This window comes from Idiotropiscis lumnitzeri, chromosome 2 (assembly GCF_059441095.1).
Source record: "Idiotropiscis lumnitzeri isolate Australia: NSW breed Sydney's pygmy pipehorse chromosome 2, RoL_Ilum_1.0, whole genome shotgun sequence".
Lineage (NCBI taxonomy): Eukaryota > Metazoa > Chordata > Actinopteri > Syngnathiformes > Syngnathidae > Idiotropiscis > Idiotropiscis lumnitzeri.
In genome coordinates, this window is record NC_142392.1 from 28,760,160 (window position 1) to 28,779,593 (window position 19,434).

At 42.8% G+C, this 19,434-nt stretch overlaps 1 protein-coding gene across 1 annotated transcript; it reads right to left on the reverse strand.

The window, feature by feature from the left end:
• Positions 1-1,365: 1,365 nt before the first annotated feature.
• On the reverse strand, positions 1,366-19,337 carry LOC148342217 (uncharacterized). Its single transcript, XM_088288104.1, has 4 exons — positions 19,289-19,337; positions 6,283-7,534; positions 6,142-6,201; positions 1,366-1,381 (listed from the first exon to the last, which is right to left on the reverse strand). Exons 1-4 carry the CDS (start codon positions 19,335-19,337, stop codon positions 1,366-1,368), a joined length of 1,377 nt encoding a protein of 458 aa, XP_088144230.1.
• Positions 19,338-19,434: the final 97 nt, after the last annotated feature.

A 19,434-nucleotide genomic window follows, 5' to 3' on the forward strand; every position in this document is an offset into this window, starting at 1 on the left:
TCCAGCCCCTTGTCAAACCCAGGCATCCATGGATAATTTGCAACTGAAACCGATGGATGGATCAACTAAATTGAGACTCACCAAAGCCATCGCGAAGTCGGTGGCCACTGCGTGTAAGCATCGTGGAGGACGAAGGTCTGGCTGAAATACTTCGCATTGCGTCTATAGATATCTTCATTGTAACCCTCATTCAAGATTTGCAGGAAGCGGGGAAGGCGGAAGCGGTCGCGCTCGCGCTCATCGTCAGGAGAACGTGATGATGTGACCTCATTATGTGCTTGTGATGACCCCCAGTGGTCTTCATCACCCTGTGATAACTTCAGCTGCTGCTTGGAGGCTCCGCCCCTTTGTTGTCCTCACTCTCACCCTTGTTTTCATCTTCAGTCTTTATAGGGACACAATTCAGTGGTGACTTGTTGATCTCCTCCTCCTCCTTTTTTATGTGAGTCAAGTCTGGCTCCTCTTTCACAGAACAGAGATAGTAGGATAGTAGGACACAAAAAGACAAAACACACATTTGGTTTGGTCAAGTCAAACCTCAGGCGGTGACTTAATTGTTTCTACACTGCTACCTTGACTTGTGCCTGCCTCACATAGAGCAATGCGTGCCACCCGGATTTGGACCGGTCCATGGGGTAGGGGGGAATTTCACCAAATGAAATCTCCCTTTCATAGCAGCACGGCAGTGATAATCGAGCATTTAAATACATAAACACCCAAAAAATGGACAAAGCTGCATAAGGGTGATTTATTTTTATTTTTTTACATATGCTTTAGGAATGTTTGTATTTGAGAACGCTGTTTTTTTTGTGTCCACTGTGTGAAGGTTCATTTGTTCTGACATACCTTATGATCCTAGGATCTGGTTTTTAGGAGATGTTGATATGATTCATGTGGATTGTCACAAATATAATTTGTTAGCCAGCACTGTTGGGAAAAAAATAGTACTCGTCAATTGGAAGTGTGAGAAGTCACCATCACAGAGTCACAGGTTGAATGAACTTTCTTCTTATTGTACGGCAGAAAATATTTTGTTTGGAGTTCGGAGGAAGCCCACAATCTTTGGAAAAATCTGGGGAAATTTCCTTTACATCATGCCAACGTTGTCTCCTACCGGGTAGCATTTCTGTACTTGACAGGGGTTGTTCAAATATTTTTTGTTTAGCGGTAATGTGGCATAATATTTATTTATTTATATTTTTCATCTTGACCCTTAGTTGGATTTTTATACTTGCAAAAAAGATGTTTGATTGGTTTGTGTGTATGCTGTTTTGATGTTAATAAAAGATAAATAAAAAAAACGCATTTTCCTCTAACAAATGGATGTGTTGATGCATATAGTTAACAATAGACAATAGTTGTTCTTTACAAGCAACCAAACCTTGAACCAGAGAGTCTCAACAACTATAGCCCGGTTTCAAATCTTCCGTTTATTGCAAAAATTCTTGAAAAAGTCGTAGCGCAACAACTTAATGAATATATGACTGCTAATAATCAATTTGAACCTTTCCAATCGGGTTTTAGAGCCGACCACTCTACTGAGACGGCCCTTGCTAAAGTTACTAATGATCTTCTCATAGCTATGGACGCCGACACCTCATCAATATTTCTCTTACTCGATCTTCGTGCCGCTTTTGATACCGTTGATCATAAGTCAAGTCAAGTCAAGTCAAGTCAATTTTATTTGTATAGCCCTTAATCACAGACAGTCTCAAAGGGCTTTACATAACCACAATCGACATCCCCGTCTTAACATATTATTAAAACGCCTTGAAACGTCTGTTGGCATTTCAGGTTCAGCGCGCTCTTGGTTTAATTCGTATCTGTCGGAGAGGACGCACCGTGTAATTCATGGCAATGCGACTTCGGATCTTTGTAAGATCACATGTGGAGTTCCGCAGGGATCGGTACTTGGACCTCTATTGTTTAGCATCTACATGCTACCGCTTGGTGATATTATACGGAAATATAACATTAGTTTTCACTGTTATGCTGATGATACGCAGTTATCCATGCCGTTGGATATAACAAATCCGCGCGATTGCTATAAATTAGAGGCATGCCTTGCCGAAATTAAACAATGGATGTCTTTCAATTTTTTGCGTCTTAACTCAGATAAAACCGAGATGCTCATCATTGGACCAGCGCGTCATCGGTACCTTTTCAAAGACACCACTCTGAATATCGATAAATGTAATATTATCCAAAAGGATTCAACAAAAAATCTCGGTGTTATATTTGACGCAACTATGTCATTTCAAATGCACATTAAAAATATTACTCGAACTGCGTTTTTTCATCTGCGTAACATTGCTAAAATTCGCCCAATTCTATCAACGTGTGACGCGGAAATCTTAATCCATGCGTTTGTTACGTCTCGCCTCGACTATTGTAACGCTTTGCTCTCGGGTCTCCCCATGTCGAGTATTAAAAGTCTGCAGTTAGTTCAAAATGCAGCAGCTAGACTCTTAACTAAGACGAGAAAGTTTGATCATATTACCCCGATATTAGCTAACTTGCATTGGCTTCCGGTCCACTTGAGATGTGATTTTAAAGTTCTGCTACTTACTTTTAAAATATTGCACGGCTTAGCACCTTCTTATCTCGTTGACCTCGTGGTACCATATGTTCCGTCCCGAAACCTTCGCTCACAAAATGCTGGTCTTTTAGTGATCCCGCGAGCCAAAAAGAAGTCCGCAGGTTCTAGAGCGTTCTCTATTCGGGCACCAATGCTTTGGAATGCACTTCCCTCAGATATTAGAGGCGCCACCTCAGTAGAAATGTTCAAAACACTATTAAAGACGCATTTATACTCTTGTGCATTTAGCTGAAATATTTGTTGGCCTGTTGACTGCCGCTTTTTTTTTCTTTTGTTTTCTTTTCTGCCCCCTTTTCCCCCGGCTGGGGGATTAGGTGACGGTGACCCACTAGGAAGTTTAAGGCATTGACCAACTGGGCATGCACCTGTTCCAGTGATGTCGTCTTCCTGCAGCGCGACATTTGATCAATTTATTTATATACTTTAGGATCTAATTTAATTATTTGTTGGCCTGTTTACTGCCGCTTCTTCTCTTTTCTGCCCCCTCCTTCCCCTGCTTGGGAATTAGGTGATGGGGACATGCTTTGAAGATTACGGCACTGACGAACCGGGAAGGGTCCTGCTCTGCCGAAGTCGTCTTCATGCAGCGCCTTTTCTGATTTCCTTATATTTCAGCACTTCATTGAACTACTTGTTGGCCTGTTTGCTATTTCTGTTCTTTCTTTTCTGTTCCCAATTCCCCGAATTAGGTGATGGCGATTCACTTGGAAGTGGCTGTACTGAATTTACACCAACTGACCGGTACAAGATCGAAGGCTCATCTTCGGATATGCTGCCATGGATATTACGGCCCTGGATGAGGACCCACTCCACTGAAGTCATCTTCCTGCAGCACTTCATTCAATTGACTCTTATATTATCTCATCTATTATTGCATAGCATCATTGTATGTGCCAAATGTTGCCCAGTTGGCATCCATTGCAGCCTGGTCATCCTGGAAGGGGGATTCCCCCATCTGTGGTCCCTTCTCAAGGTTTCTCACTTTTCCCCTAATGAGGTTTTGTGAGTTTTTCCTTGCCCTCCTGGGGGTTAAGATCGGGGATGTTGATTGTGGCTATGTAAAGCCCTTTGAGACTGTCTGTGATTAAGGGCTATACAAATAAAATTGACTTGACTTGACTTGACTATTTTTGTATTTATTTAATTACTTCTTTTTGTATTTATTTAAATACTTTGACTTTTACTTGCTGGTACGCCGTCCGGTGTGCCCTGTGAATGTTATGATCCTCCAGCTCACGGGAAAAAAGGTGGTGATACAAAGATATTTATTATAATCACAATATAGTCAGTATCCATTTACAATCTAGGACAATGAGGCTATGATATATATAATACCAATCTATCGGCGGAAAGAACGTAAAGCGCTGGTGGAACACTCGCACCAGGAAAAGGGAATAACTGTAGAACGAAAAACGCTTGCAAAAGGCAAGGAATGACTAACGAAGATTGCTTACCACGGAAGGATAAGAGGAGACCAATCATCGACAGAAAACGAGCCGAGCTGTAGCTGATAACGAAATGAAAGAAAAACGCGACAACAAGAAACACTTGAACAAGATAACGATCGAAGTACGGGAGCATGAGCAAGTAGGATAACAATCCGACGCCAGGTAGTCAGTGTAGGTGGATTATATAGTGAGTGTAATCAGTGAGTGAATGGGAATCCGGTGCGGGGCTGGTGGGCGCGTCTCGCAGCAGCTGACGGCATGGCGCGGGACGATCGCTGGAGGAACGCCCACACAGCTGAAAAAACAAAAACACACGCTGCACGGATCATGACAGTGAAATGAAAGGTGGCATTCTTCATTTATTTATTTATTCATTCATAACTGACAGCCTCGCGCTCCGCTCGTGCCCGGGCGGAAGAGGTGCTCCTCTTCGGCTTAATTGTCACGCACGCCGGACCTGCTCCCCCGAAGCGTGTCTCCGTTCGGTTGAACTCGGTTTCATTTCGCCCCGCTCGTGCCCCGGGCGGAAGGTGCTCCTCTTCGGCGTAATTGCCACGCACGCCGGCCGGCCTCCTCCGGAGCTCTCGGAGCTCTCGTACGGTCCCGAACGGAGCGAAATGTCGCCCCGCTCGTGCCCAGGCGGAAGGTGCTCCTATTCGGCTTAACTGTGACGCACGCCCGCCCTCCTCCTCCGGAGCTTCCATTCGGTTATACTTAGGGCCCGCTTGGCACCGCCTGTGCTCGGGGAAGGTGCTCCTCTACGGCTTAACTGTGACGCGAGCATGCCCTCCTCCCCCGGAGCTTCCATTCGGTTAAACTTAGGGGCCGGTTGGCACCGCCCGTGCTCGGGGAAGGTGCTCCTCTACGGCTTAACTGTGACGCGAGCATGCCCTCCTCCCCCGGAGCTTCCATTCGGTTAAACTTAGGGGCCGGTTGGCACCGCCCGTGCTCGGGGAAGGTGCTCCTCTACGGCTTAACTGCCACGCACGCCGGCCGGAGCTCTGGTACGGTCCGAACCGCGCGAAACGTCGCCCCAAATCTTGCCCGGGGGACTTGCTCTTCTTCATCCACTCTCTTCTTCGTCCATTTTCTTCTTCGTCCACTCTCCTCTTCGGCGCACGCCGGCCGTCTAACCGCTCCAGCGCCCCCTCGTGCCGCTCGGCGAAACTACAATGCCCCCGAATTATTTTTAGACCCGCGAAGCACTGAACTCGTGAAAGGTGAACCGCGAAGTAGCAGGGTATTACTGTAATTGACAAAATGATAGTTTTTCCAAAGTGAGATTCTGCTTAGCAACAAACCCCAAACACTTGATAGAGCTCAACCTAGAAAGTGTTTTTAGCAAGTCAGAAATTTATTCAGAAAGTGAAATATTAAATGTATGTGAGGGGATATTTGAAGAGTTTGAGTTTTGTTCAATGGACCATACATATACGAGCCAGCCAAACACAGCGAGAAAACCAGCGCTGACTCCAGTCGCTATCAAGTTGCCAACTCCTGACATACCAAAACCTTTGAGAGAAACTGAGACTGCTTGCATTTCTCTTTCTGGTTCTTTTTCGAGTTCAGTTTTTCACCTTTTCACACAGCGTAATGAAGGCCAGTTGAGCAAGTGGAACGAGTGATTTTATTGATGATTGTGGAAGGCACCGATTTCATAAGCACCGTTTCTTCTCACACCTTTTCCATTAAGTACAATTAAAAAGACAACTGAAAAGCATAACGTTAACAAATGTTGTTCTAGGCAAAGGCAATTAATTTCATTTATAATGTTTGATGTTAACGCACAAAAAAACTCATCACTCAGACACGTTGGTTCTTCTGGCACTGATCACATTGGCTTTGTGTCAATAAAAGATCTTTGCAAAATTCAATTTTATCATATTTTATTGAAAATCACATTCACATCTTACCACAAAGAGTCGGTTCCTTCAGTTTTTTTTGTCATTTTTTAAGCTTGAACGATCGCTGCAATTCTCACCAGCACAATTGTGTCTCTCAGCACTATGTTTAGTGGAGAATGTTTTAGCACAAACGCTGCAACTGAATGGCTTGTCTCGACTGTGTGTTCTTGTATGGCTTGTTAAATTCGACTTTTGAGAGAAACTCTTGCCACAAACTGAGCATGAAAAAGGTTTTTCTCCACTGTGTGTTCTTGTGTGCATTTGTAAATGTGACTTTACAGAGAAGCGTCTACCACAAACTGAGCAGGAAGAAGGTTTTTCTCCAGTGTGCTTTCTTGTGTGGCTTATTATACTTGCCTTTATAGAAAAGCTTTCACCACAAACCAAGCAGGAAAAGGGTTTTTCTCCAGTATGTGTTGTTGTGTGTTTTGTTAAACTTGACTTATCAGAGAAACTTTTGCCACAAACTGAGCACGAAAAGGGTTTTTCTCCACTGTGTGTTTTTGTGTGGCTTGTTAACGTTGACTTGACAGAGAAGCATTTTCCACAAACTGAGCAGAAAAAAGGTTTTTCTCCACTGTGTGTTCTTGTGTGGCTTGTTAACGTTGAGTTTTGAGAGAAGCTTTTACCACAAACTGAGCAGGAAAAAGGTTTTTCTCCACTGTGAGTTCTTGTGTGGCTTGTTAACGTTGACTTTACAGAGAAGCATTTTCCACAAACTGAGCAGGAAAAAGGTTTTTCTCCACTGTGTATTCTTCTATGTTTTGTTAAAGTTGATTTTAGAGAGAATCCTTTGCCACAAACTGAGCAGGCGAAGGTTTTTTCTCCACAGTGCGTTCTTATATGTTCTTTTAAACTTGACTTTTGAGAGAAACTCTTGCCACAAACTGAGCATGAAAAAGGTTTTTCTCCAGTGTGTGTTTTTATGTGACTTGTTAAATTTGACTTTAAAGAAAAGCTTTTGCCACAAACTGAGCAGGAAAAGTTTTTTTCTCCACTGTGTGTTTTTATGTGACTTGTAACATTTGACTTTCCAGAAAAGCTTTTGCCACAAACTGAGCAGGAGAAAGGTTTTTCGCCACTGTGTGTTCTTGTGTGTTCTGTTAAACTTGCCTTTTGAGAGAAGCATTTTCCACAAACTGAGCATGAAAAAGGTTTTTCTCCAGTGTGTAATCGTGTATGTGTTTTTAAATTTGACTTTAAAGAAAAGCTTTTGCCACAAACAGAGCAGCAAAAAGATGTTTCTCCACTGTGTGTTCTTGTGTGAATTGTCAAATGAAACTTTCGAGAGAAAATTTTGCCACAAATTGAGCAAAAAAGAGGTTTTTCTTGACCGTGGTTTCTTGTGTGTCGTTTTAAAGACAACTTTGAGGTTAATGAGTCAGTGTGACATGCCCTTTCAGTTTTGGCTTGCCCATCATCTTCATCATCATCATCGTCATGAGTGTCTGATAATGTGTCCTCATTTTGTGCTTGTGATGGCCCCCAGTGGTCTTCATCACCTTCTGTTGTCACGTGATGTCTTGAGCTGCTGCTTGGAGGCTCCGCCCCTCTGCTGTCCTCACTCTCATCCTTGTTTTCATCTTCACTCTTTATAGGGACAACGTTCACTGGTGACTTGTTGATCTCCTCCTCCTCCTTTTTGATGTGAGTCCAGTCTGGCTCCTCTTTCACAGAAAGGAGATCGTTTTCACTGACGTCTGTAGGACACAGAAAGACAAATTTGGTTTGGTCAAGTCAAAGCTCAGGCGGCAACTTTGTCTGATATTGTTTCTACCATGCTACCTTGACTTGTGCCTTCCGCATACGGAGCAATGCGTGCGACCCCAATTTGGACCGGACCATGGGGGCATTTCACAAAATTACGTCCTACGATGTTAACCTCACTTTAGCAGCACAGCTGTGATAAACGAGCATTTAAAAAGGAAGCACGTGTCGGCTGATGCCCGATTTCATTCCTGACATGGTCACAGACGTTTCTGGAAGCGAGCTGAAGTTAGCACACACAGGCTATTGTGTGCGTCTGATGTAACACCTGTTGTGGGACCCTCACATATTAATGGGGGCCACTGGGGCCCATCACAACATAATGTCATTGATAGAATACAAATCCTTCAAGTGAAATATGTTTACAAGTTTTTCATTTTGCATTTAGAGATGGTTTCATCGTTGGTACTTTTTGCTTCCATTTTAATCTGTATGCCTAAAAGAATTAAAGGGGCCCTGGCATCATAGTCGCTATTAATTGCATGATTTATGTTTGTTTTTTGTTTGTTTTTTTCCCAAAATGACATTGAGCCTGCTAGTACGTTCCAACATTCCCCTTTTTAATTTTTTTTTATAAAACCTCTGTTTCTAAATAAATTTTAAAACAAAATGACATGTGAAGAGTCAAAATCCCTACACATAAATTAAGCAACAACACTTTCACTCTGGCTTTCATGTTGACATATTTGAATAATGACTGTATATTTTAAAGTTATCCAATATGTATTAAAATTAGACTGAGAGACACCATAATATTTTTTTAGAGTTCCCTGAATTATTTTGTCACTGTAATGATGCTTAACAGCCACAGGGTGTCAGTAATGAGTAACAAAGTAACACAACACCTCCCATTGTTCCGTCATCATTGTCATTTGCAAAAATTACCAGGAACTATGATTTGTGGGGGAGATGCAAACCACCTGGGCCACAGGAACTTTATTACCAGGAACTAAATGTTCCTGGACTTGTTGGTAGAAAAGGGGGTTTTGACGTTCTCCCTTTTTAAGCCCATAGTAAGCCAAAGATGCAGATGCATTCCTTGCAGCATGCGCTTGTTCACTGATCGAGATCCGTGCAACCCTGGATGGATGCATTCAATGTATTTTAAATGTTTGGATGAGGTGAAACTATGCACACGTGCACAAAACAGTGCAGGGCCACCGGAGGTTCATTGACCGAGCCAGTAAAAATTTCATAAATAAGACCAATACGTACTTGATTTATTAAAAAAACTTAATCCTTTGTGCTTTATCCACTAAAATTAATCAACCGCCATTGATCTTTTTGCCGCAGTGTGCACAGTTTTTAGAGTCAGGTTGAATCATTCCATAAGGAATTGCTTGAACATGATATGTCAGAGTTTTTGTCAAAAACGAGACAAGCCTGTACAAATGAATCACCCAGCCAAGGTTGTCTTTGTCACTTGCGAGGAGCAGTTCGCCAAAGAGAAAAGCTTTCCCGCTCCTGTGCCGCGTTTTATTGAAGCACAGCAAAGTAATTTGTATATGTCAACTCAAAGAATGGAAAAACATGAACACTTTGACTTTATCACACCCGTCCACACTCTTCCTGTTGTTCTAACGGTTTCAGCTTGCAAGACATGTTTGGGTCACACATCTGCTAAACGGTTTCCTGTTTAAGAGGTCCATGTTTTTGTGACCTTCCATTAACCCGTAAGCATAGTTTTGAAACATGATGACATGACAAACTTAATTTCTTTCACAATAATATAAAAACTTTTGCAGATATAGCAAAAACAAATTGGAGAAGCTGTGGAGCAGAGCACAACATCAGTCAGACCCCGGGTCCACGACCCCTCTGGCAGAGACGCAAACAGAGCTTTCGCTTCAGAGTGACCCATTCACTGTCTACCATAGTCTCGAGAAATTCGGAAAATGTTCCATAACAGAGGAATTCGTAATGGGTGCTGAAACACCACCCTGGTCTCAGAGCTGCCCAGTCGACTGGAACGGAGGACAACATATGCTTCCCCCGGCGGATGTGCACAGTCAAATTCAGTCCCACTCGAATTCCAGTGTTTGTTTCACAGGTGCGGGTTCGGTCCATGGCAGTGACTCAGCCAATCTCAAGAGTCCCACAAGCATGACAGTATTGTTGCTCATTGTTGCTCATCAAGCTTGCAAAGCGTGGAATATCTTGTTCCACCATCAAAAACTGTTGTCCATCAATCGTCACCGGAATACCAAGACCTGCCGGTCCTTGAATGCTGAGGCTCCGCGGGCACCCCTATTGTGGAATGTGGTCCCAATCGGGTTGAGGCGTCAACTGTGCATTTGGAAGCCATCGAAGCGTTGTCGGAGGAGGGGGTAGCGGTGGCGCCCCCGTGCTAGAGGAGCTCTTTGTGACCGGCATGGCGCTGGACCACAGGATGGCACATTTCAGGAAGTGGCTCGGTTTGGACCGCTCATCACCCAGTGACACCACATCCCACAGCAAAAGCACGTCCCACTCACAACCCATGTCTATAACCACCCCTACTTCTGTTACGTGACCTTGTTGACTGGCCGGTGCGGACAACAAGCCTGCTGTGGCGCTGCGTCACCAGAACCTGGCCAAGGAGCAGCGGAAACGGAAAGAGCAGACGCAATGGGAGCTGCATGCGTCGGCTGCTGCATTAGCTGCTTCTCCCCGGTTTTATTTTATTTTTTTCCCCCCATATTCTTTTTTTCTTTTCCCGGTGAATTAGCACTCTTGGCGCCCTGAACCCGCAAGTGTAACAATTCTTTTTCTCCATCCAATCCAATATTTTCTTTCATCGATGCAGAAACGGGGGTTCTACTCATACTGATTAGCAGTTTCTCATTGACAGACTGTTTCACATGATGTCAGTAACTGGGAGGCGCACGCCCTCGAGGACGGCCACCCGGCACAGCTGAGTGGTGGTGACACTATTGGATGGGTCACTGGCGGAAGCTTCAATCCATTCGCATCTCGCCCCGTCTCCCATAAGAGCTCACCAACTTAATCCCTCATCATATTTTACAAATGCCAATGCCAATTGGTTTTGTCTTCTGTTTATGATTCATATTCAATCCCCATGAACACGTCAATTATAATTTAGCTATTCTTTTTTAACTAACTAATATAACCCCGTTTTCCTCAACCCATGAGTCAGTATTCTTGGAAGTGGATTATCCGCAGACTAAAAATTTCTAATTTAATTTATATAAATTAACTGTAAATCAAAAGTCCCCTCATAACATGATAATTCATGATATTCCTGTCATTTCCATCTCAAAATGTCGTTCCATTAATTGAATTACCGTAGTACATCGGTCGCAAAACTGAAGTATGGAACATTAGATGGGGTTTTTTTTGTTTTGCATGACCTTTAACCTTGCATGTTCTGTTTCAATAAAATTGTATCTCTTATCAGTATCCCTGTTTCACGAGTTCCTGCCGGGGGCACAAAGGAGGAGTTCAGAGAGGAATTTCACCCTCAGGGCAATCCCAAACTTTTGTTTGCAGGACATTGTAACACTCTGGGCTGGTTTATTGTTCTTCTTATTGCAATTTTACTGCATTCAGTCTTCCTCGAGACTGAATACGTTCTCGTGTTTGCCAAATAGTTAATCCTAGTTTCTCACTTTAGCTTTTCACAGTCAAGATATGAACTTTTTCAACTGCACAATCACTTCATTGAGGTCTAATTATCAATTGTTTACCATCGTCAGACTTTTGCCGTCAAAGAGACCTGTTCCTGAACCATATGTTAACGTTTTCATCACTCAGGGCTTTTCCGTGTTGACAAATCAGATTCCACAGAACATGCATTCATCCTTTTATGATCTTAGATTTCTCAATTTAAATTACCCCTTTTTGCAATTAAGATTAATTTCACCCCAATGATTATGTAGCCAATTATCTTTCTCGTTCTAATTTTGCTTTAGTTATTATCCAAATTTTTGAACATTTTTTATGCTGCATCTTTCAATGCACACTAGGACGAAAACGCATTAGTTGAACTGATAAAACTGAATATTCATGCAATCACATATGGGTTTTAGAAGGGGCAATTCTTTCTACAAAGGAGGGACTGGAACTGGTTTATAACTATCACCCTTTATCTCCTGCGTGGGGGCTGCCTGACTTCCTGGTCCCACAGTAGATGGTAGCCAGGTTTTTGATTTTGTGTGGTCTTTACCAGAACACGAGTAATCACAGGGTACGTATCTGAACAGCGGAGTCGAACCGGCCCAGACTTAATGCATTACTATTGCTACGTACCAGCGAAACCGTCGGCTCAGCCCCAGGCCCTCCACACAACGGTACGCCTCGATCCTTACTGTGTTCCATGCCACAAAGTGCCCAATACGATACGTGGAAGCGCGCTTCTCTTCATTATTTCTATTTTCAGCTCATAATTTTCCTGCTAAAATTTACACCCTGGCCAGGGTCTGTGCTCAAACTGAGCTTATTCACGACTATGTTGTCTATAGCTATAATTGTACACTTCTTATTTCTCATCTCTTTAACCACTAGACCTTTCTTTTCTTTATCTTCTGCACATTTCTCCCGCACTAGTCCCCATTTACTTAGTTCCTATCATCATTTTTTAAATTTATTTTTTTTATACTTTTTCTAATGTTCTTTCGTAGTGCGGTACTTTGACATCTTTTTATGTCTTAATCAATCATTATAGAGGCCTCTTGTTTAAACAATAATTGAAACTAACACAGGGACATTTTCCATGACCAATCAGCCAGCAGACCCACACGCACAAGCTCTCTTTAACGACCCCAAAAGCCCCGACCGCTTGGACACAGGCGCACAACACCCATTGTGAGTAAAAGCATCTCACCCAAAGTTCAACCGGCCGGCTGTTGAACGCCTGCGCCCCAGCACCCTTGAGACCCTCAATGGAGCAAGAATCCTGTTTGTGACGCCAAAAATGTGGTATATTTTGTTGTTGATGTGTGGGTCTGGCTCAGTTTCCCTCCCGACAGGTCGCCGAGCATGACAGAATTGGTGATGGAAAAAAATTCTCTGACACAGCCATTTTGGTTCGAAAGAGATTTTATTCTCGTCACATGCTGATGTCAAAAGAAGTCTCCCCAAAAAGAAAAAAGGGAAAGGTGTTCCCTCTCTCCGGCCTTCCCTTCTTATAGGGAATGGCCACACCGGACATGAATATTGAAGGTTTGTATTACGATTGCGGGCATTATTTTAAACACTTACAGGACCGAAGGTCAATTATTTAATTTAGCAGGTTCATATTTACTGAATATGTTCAACATTGATTGTTAAAGATGTGCTCTCAATGTCCTTACTTTGTTACATATATGTTTATGATGTAATACTTTGTCACATGCATGCTTATGATGTGCCGCCCCTTTCATCCCTTTTATCCTTTGTCGCCTCAGAATAAAATCTTCACTTCTTCCACACTGTCAGACGAGACAGGTTGTGTGCAGTTATTCCTCTGTCAATACAGAAATTCTGGTTTGCTGATCCTGAAAATAGTTGGACGCGATACGACTGCTGCGTAGTACCACTCTGCCAACATTGATTAAACAAAAAGCATTTATCAAATGAAAGTAGAAGTACAGTGCATCGATAAGATTGACTGGGATTGTAGTCATGGTGTTTACTGATGCATTCATATGCTAAATTTATATGACTTAGTTTAAATGGAAGACCTCAAAATTGCACACATAGTATTTTCATGACCCACACTCTCATTCGGAACAAACAGATTCAGTCTGCTCAGGTCAAACTGATGACAAACCAGATAGCACTTCATGGACAAATACGATAAAACACATTCTCCACATAGGCCATAGAAGATACAAACATATCAAGTTGGGCGGAAGTCACAGGGACGCTATCAAGAACACCAAAAAACATAATTTGATCAGTGAAAACATACACCACACAATCTGTACACTGACGAGATTACAGGGGAATGTGAGCAGGAGAGACGGAGAGACTGCCGCCTGCCTGAGAAGGTCAGCCTTGGACGTGGAATGTGGACCGGGGGAAGGAGCAAGGACGACCGATTCAACCTACATGTCCCTTGACAAAGAAAACCTCCTAGAAAATGTCAGACTGGGCTGAGATCAGCGCGACATTTTTCGATTGGGCTCGTCCGAGAACAGTTTCTCGTCAGATTAAGAAAAAGCCGCCCAGATATCTGTATTTGTACGATTCCCTGAACTCCAGAAATCGAAGAAACTAAAATATCGCAACCCTAATCAGCTGTTGTTGAGTCTTTATTTGGCCCTTTTCTTCTTGAGTACAAAAAACGAACACGCATTGGAGTAAGTTTGGCTTTGAAGATTCATTTACTAAATAAATGTTTCTCATTTTCTCAGTGGCTCAACTCCAACAGTGGATATAAAAATACACTACATCTGTCAGCATAGTTTTGAAACTTGATGACATGACAAACTTAATTTCTTTAGCAACATATAAATACCGGAATATGTAAAATGTTAAATAATCAGTTCGAATTTTAAAATGGGGAAAAACATGGAGTTTACCTCCCACAAATGGTTATTCTTTGGCATATATTTTTGGCACTGATTTCATTTGGCATAAACAAATGTTAAGCAGACCTGCAAGTAAACGGCAATATTCAAAAATAAAACGGCAATAACCTTGAACGATTTCCCCAAACAACTTAATGTTGTGATGCATATTTTTAACGATAGAAAGTCGTTCTTTACAAAGCAAATGAGAGTAAGACGTGTACAAACCTGCTTCGTTCTCTTCTTTTATTCCACAAAGTTCCACTTTGTACTTGGGTGTCGTTCTTTCACACATTTTCAAACGTCAATCTCAACAAATCCGCACTTGATCTCTGCTTGGCGATAACTCGTGTGCTTCTCTTCGTTCGATGAGATGAAAGAAAGATGGCATCGTTTTTCAAAGTCGCACTGAAAGGATTTCCTGTTCGTCACGAAAGCGGAAGAACAGGACACACCCCGCTGTGATATGATTGGCTGCTGGCTGTGTGGAGCACTGTCACCAACTCACCGACAGATGTCACCATTTGCGATGCAAATCATTGATTGTTATCTTCTTCTAAACATAGAGAAAAACCTAAGATGCACATGAACAAACATTTTAGTTCCCAAATATGAACTTGAGAGATGTATTGAATTTTACTTTTGTTGCTGGTTTTGTTTTCACATCTGACACCATGTTGTTGGTTGGACAGTATTCCAAATGTATTTCTCTATTATTAACAGTTGACATGATAAAGTGATACTTTATATCAACATATTTGCCTTTTTACAGGGTTTTTCGCCAGCGACGTGGTTGCGAATTTTAAATTAAAATACATCACTGTTTTATTCTCTAAATGTTAGAGTCTTAAAAAATGGTTTCAGTGTTTATAACTTAACTAACTTAAATATTTCATTATTCGTTTCAGTATTCATTAAACTACGGTGATTCATTATTTATTTCAAGATTCATTAAACTGTTTTAGTAATAATTTAGTATTCAATGTTTACTCGTTACTGTAGTTACTTTTTCAATATTTGTGTCACTATTTTGTTCAATCTTAATATTAATATTAATAAGGCTTTGGCCTTACAGCAAGCAAACCAACTTAGTGTAAGGCCTCAACCGCAGAGAGAAGAAAAATGGTCGTGGAGGAGGTGCGCCGCCAGGAAGAGGCTGAAAGGTCTGCAAAGGCTGTCTCGCTTGCCAAGCAGGGACAGTGGATGAGGTGGGAAGGCCTGGAGAAAAGAAAGCTTGGCTGGAGGGATCTCTGGGAGATGGAAGCTAGCAACATCAGCTTCATCATCAGAGCTACCAATGACGTGCTCCCATCCCCAAAAAACCTCCACCAGTGGTATGGCGAAGATCCAACCTGTGCCCTCTGCCCAACACCAGCAACTCTCAAACACATCCTGACTGGTTGTAAGACCAGCCTCACACAAGGCCGCTATACCTGGAGGCACAACCAGGTTCTCAAGAGCTTGGCAGCAGTGCTTGAAAGCAAGAGAATTACCATCAACTCCTTGCCCTTAAGAGCCACCACGACCATTACAGCACCAAAATTTGTCAGAGAGGGACAGAAAAAGCCCCACCATCCTTTTCTCAAGACAGAAGTTGGTCAGCTAACCAAAGGCCCGGGATTGGAAGATGCTGGTCGACATAGGTCAGCAACTAATCTTCCCAGCAGAGATTGCAGCCACCACCCTAAGGCCAGACTTAGTGCTGTGGTCCCCTTCACTGAAGGCTGTCTACATTGCAGAGCTGACAGTCCCGTGGGAAAATGCAGTTGAAGAGGCCTATGAGCGTAAGAAGTTGCGCTACACTGAACTGGCGGCGGACGCACAACAACGAGGGTGGAAAGCCAAGGTCTATCCCGTCGAAGTTGGATGCAGAGGGTTTGTGGCCTCATCAACCATCAAGCTGCTGAAAGACCTGGGCATCCATGGACAGGCTCTGCGGCACACAGTCAGATCGTTCTCTCAAGCGGCTGAAAGAAGCAGCCAGTGGATCTGGATGAAGAGGAAGGACCCCTCATGGGCTCATAGATCAGCAAAATAAACAATAAACAAAGTAGTCCTATGACGTAGCACTGACGCTTGCGAGACCGGAAAAAAAACATCAAGCATGCGAAATTTAGGACACGCCTGCATGAGCTTGCTGTGGGGATTTTTCGCCGGTTTATAGAACTAAAAGCATCATGGCGATTGGTAAAAATGACGCAAATTCAATTCTGAACGGCAATTTTTTTTTTAACTTACCTCATGGTGTCATTGATAAGAGCAAAGTCATTTATGTGTATTGCCATCGTGAACTGAACTCCTATCGCAGCACGTCCAGTTTAAAATACCATTTGATTGCCAAGTACACCGCTGATGCCAATTCTCCAGCCCCTTGTCAAACCCAGGCATCCATGGATAATTTGCAACTGAAACCGATGGATGGATCAACTAAATTGAGACTCACCAAAGCCATAGCGAAGTCGGTGGCCACTGCGTGTAAGCATCGTGGAGGACGAAGGTCTGGCTGAAATACTTGGCATTGCGTCTATAGATATCTTCATTGTAACCCTCATTCAAGATTTGCAGGAAGCGGGGAAGGCGGAAGCGCTCGCGCTCATCGTCAGGAGAACGTGATGATGTGACCTCATTATGTGCTTGTGATGACCCCCAGTGGTCTTCATCACCCTGTGATAACTTCAGCTGCTGCTTGGAGGCTCCGCCCCTTTGTTGTCCTCACTCTCACCCTTGTTTTCATCTTCAGTCTTTATAGGGACACAATTCAGTGGTGACTTGTTGATCTCCTCCTCCTCCTTTTTGATGTGAGTCAAGTCTGGCTCCTCTTTCACAGAACAGAGATAGTATAGGACACAAAAAGACAAAACACACATTTGGTTTGGTCAAGTCAAACCTCAGGCGGTGACTTAATTGTTTCTACACTGCTACCTTGACTTGTGCCTGCCTCACATAGAGCAATGCGTGCCACCCGGATTTGGACCGGTCCATGGGGTAGGGGGGAATTTCACCAAATTAAACCTCCCTTTCATAGCAGCACGGCAGTGATAATCGAGCATTTAAATACATAAACACCCAAAAAATGGACAAAGCTGCATAAGGGTGATTTTTTTTTTTTTTACATATGCTTTAGGAATGTTTGTATTTGAGAACGCTGTTTTTTTTGTGTCCACTGTGTGAAGGTTCATTTGTTCTGACATACCTTATGATCCTAGGATCTGGTTTTTAGGAGATGTTGATATGATTCATGTGGATTGTCACAAATATAATTTGTTAGCCAGCACTGTTGGGAAAAAAATAGTACTCGTCAATTGGAAGTGTGAGAAGTCACCATCACAGAGTCACAGGTTGAATGAACTTTCTTCTTATTGTACGGCAGAAAATATTTTGTTTGGAGTTCGGAGGAAGCCCACAATCTTTGAAAAAATCTGGGGAAATTTCCTTTACATTATGCCAACGTTGTCTCCTACCGGGTAGCATTTCTGTACTTGACAGGGGTTGTTCAAATATTTTTGGTTTAGCGGTAATGTAGCATCATCATCATATCGTGTCACACCAGTGGTTTATCCATATTTTTGCCCTGTCTGTGACCTTTTGTAGGTCTGGTGGAGTGATATATACGGGGCTTATTGGACATTCAAGTTGGATATGTTTCATATTTTGGTTTAGGAAACCACAGTCACATACTGAGGATGTGGCAAGGCCCCATTTTGTTAGGTTGTCTTTGGTTTTCCCAACACCAGATCTTGCACGGTTTAGGGTACACCATTTTTTCCTTTCAAGGTTTGTGCCCTTGGGTAGTTTTTCTTTTGGTTTTGGGACACACGGTTGTTCTGGTCCCATGTTTTCTTTTTCTCTCCATTTATTCATTCTGTACCGTCTAGGGGTGATGTTTTCAAGCAGACTTTCAGTTGAAATGAAACTTTTCCTAGATTTCAGCCTGGGAGGGACTGGTACATGGGAGAAGAGTGGATGGCGATTATCATTTTCTTGCTTGCGTTTTTCCACTTTGGTGTGTGTTTCTCTTCTCAAGGCAGGAGGTGGAATGCCCGAGAGCCTGTGGAGGATATTGACTGGTGTTGGTCTTAATGCTCCAGTTATCACACGGCAAGCTTCATTAAGGATAGGATCTATTTTGCTGGCATGGGCAGATCGAGACCATACGGGGGCACAATATTCTGCTGTTGAGAAACACAGAGCCAAAGCAGTTGTTCTCAATGTCTTTGGATCTGTGCCCCATTTTGTTCCAGCCAGCTTTTTCAATAAGTTGACTCGAGAGGACACTTTGCTCCTAAGTTTCTCTAGGTGTTGTTTGAAGGAGAGAGTCCTGTCTAGTGTTACACCCAGATAAGTTGGATGGTCATCATGGGTGAGATTTTTCCCATTCCATTCAATATTTAGTTTTCGATATGCTTCCCGGTTGTTTAGGTGGAAAGCACATATCTTTGTCTTCCCTGGGTTGGCATTTAATGACCATTGCTGGTAATATTTGCCAGTTACACTTAGTGCTCCAGTCAGACAGTTTTCAATGTCTTTAAAGTCCTTTGCTTGGGTGGCAATGCAAAGATCATCTGCATAGATGAAGCGTTTAGTGTTGGGATATGATGGTTGGTCATTAGTGTAAATGTTGAAGAGCAGAGGGGACAGCACTGATCCTTGTGGGAGTCCGTTCTTTTGACTTCTCCATCTGCTCCTTTTGCCATCCATTTCAACATAAAATCTCCTGTTGTTAAGGATGGTTCTGATGACATTTACAATGTGGCCATTTATTCCCATTGTGGCCATTTTCATCAGTAGGCTTCGGTGGTTGACTGTGTCATATGCTGCTGTTAGATCAACCAGGACTATTCCTGTTTTGAGGTTTTTCTCGAATCCATCCTCAATGAATTGGACAAGGTTGAGGACTTGGCCACAGCAGGAGCGTCCTTGTCTGAAGCCTGCTTGTTCTTCAATAAGCTGGTCTTCGACTGATGGAGTTAGCCTATTGAGGAGGAGTTTTTCGAAGAGTTTATAGGTGGTACAAAGAAGTGAAATTGGGCGATAGCTCTCAGGCTTCTCTGGGTCTTTGCCTGGTTTAAGTAGACCTACGATTTTGGCCTTCTTCCACTTCTTTGGGAGCTTTAGTGAAGTTAGGCATTGGTTGAAGAGAGAGAGAAGCCACTTCTTTGCTCTTGGCCCAAGCTGTTTTATTAATTCATTGTGAATCCCATCTATTCCAACTGCTTTATATGTTT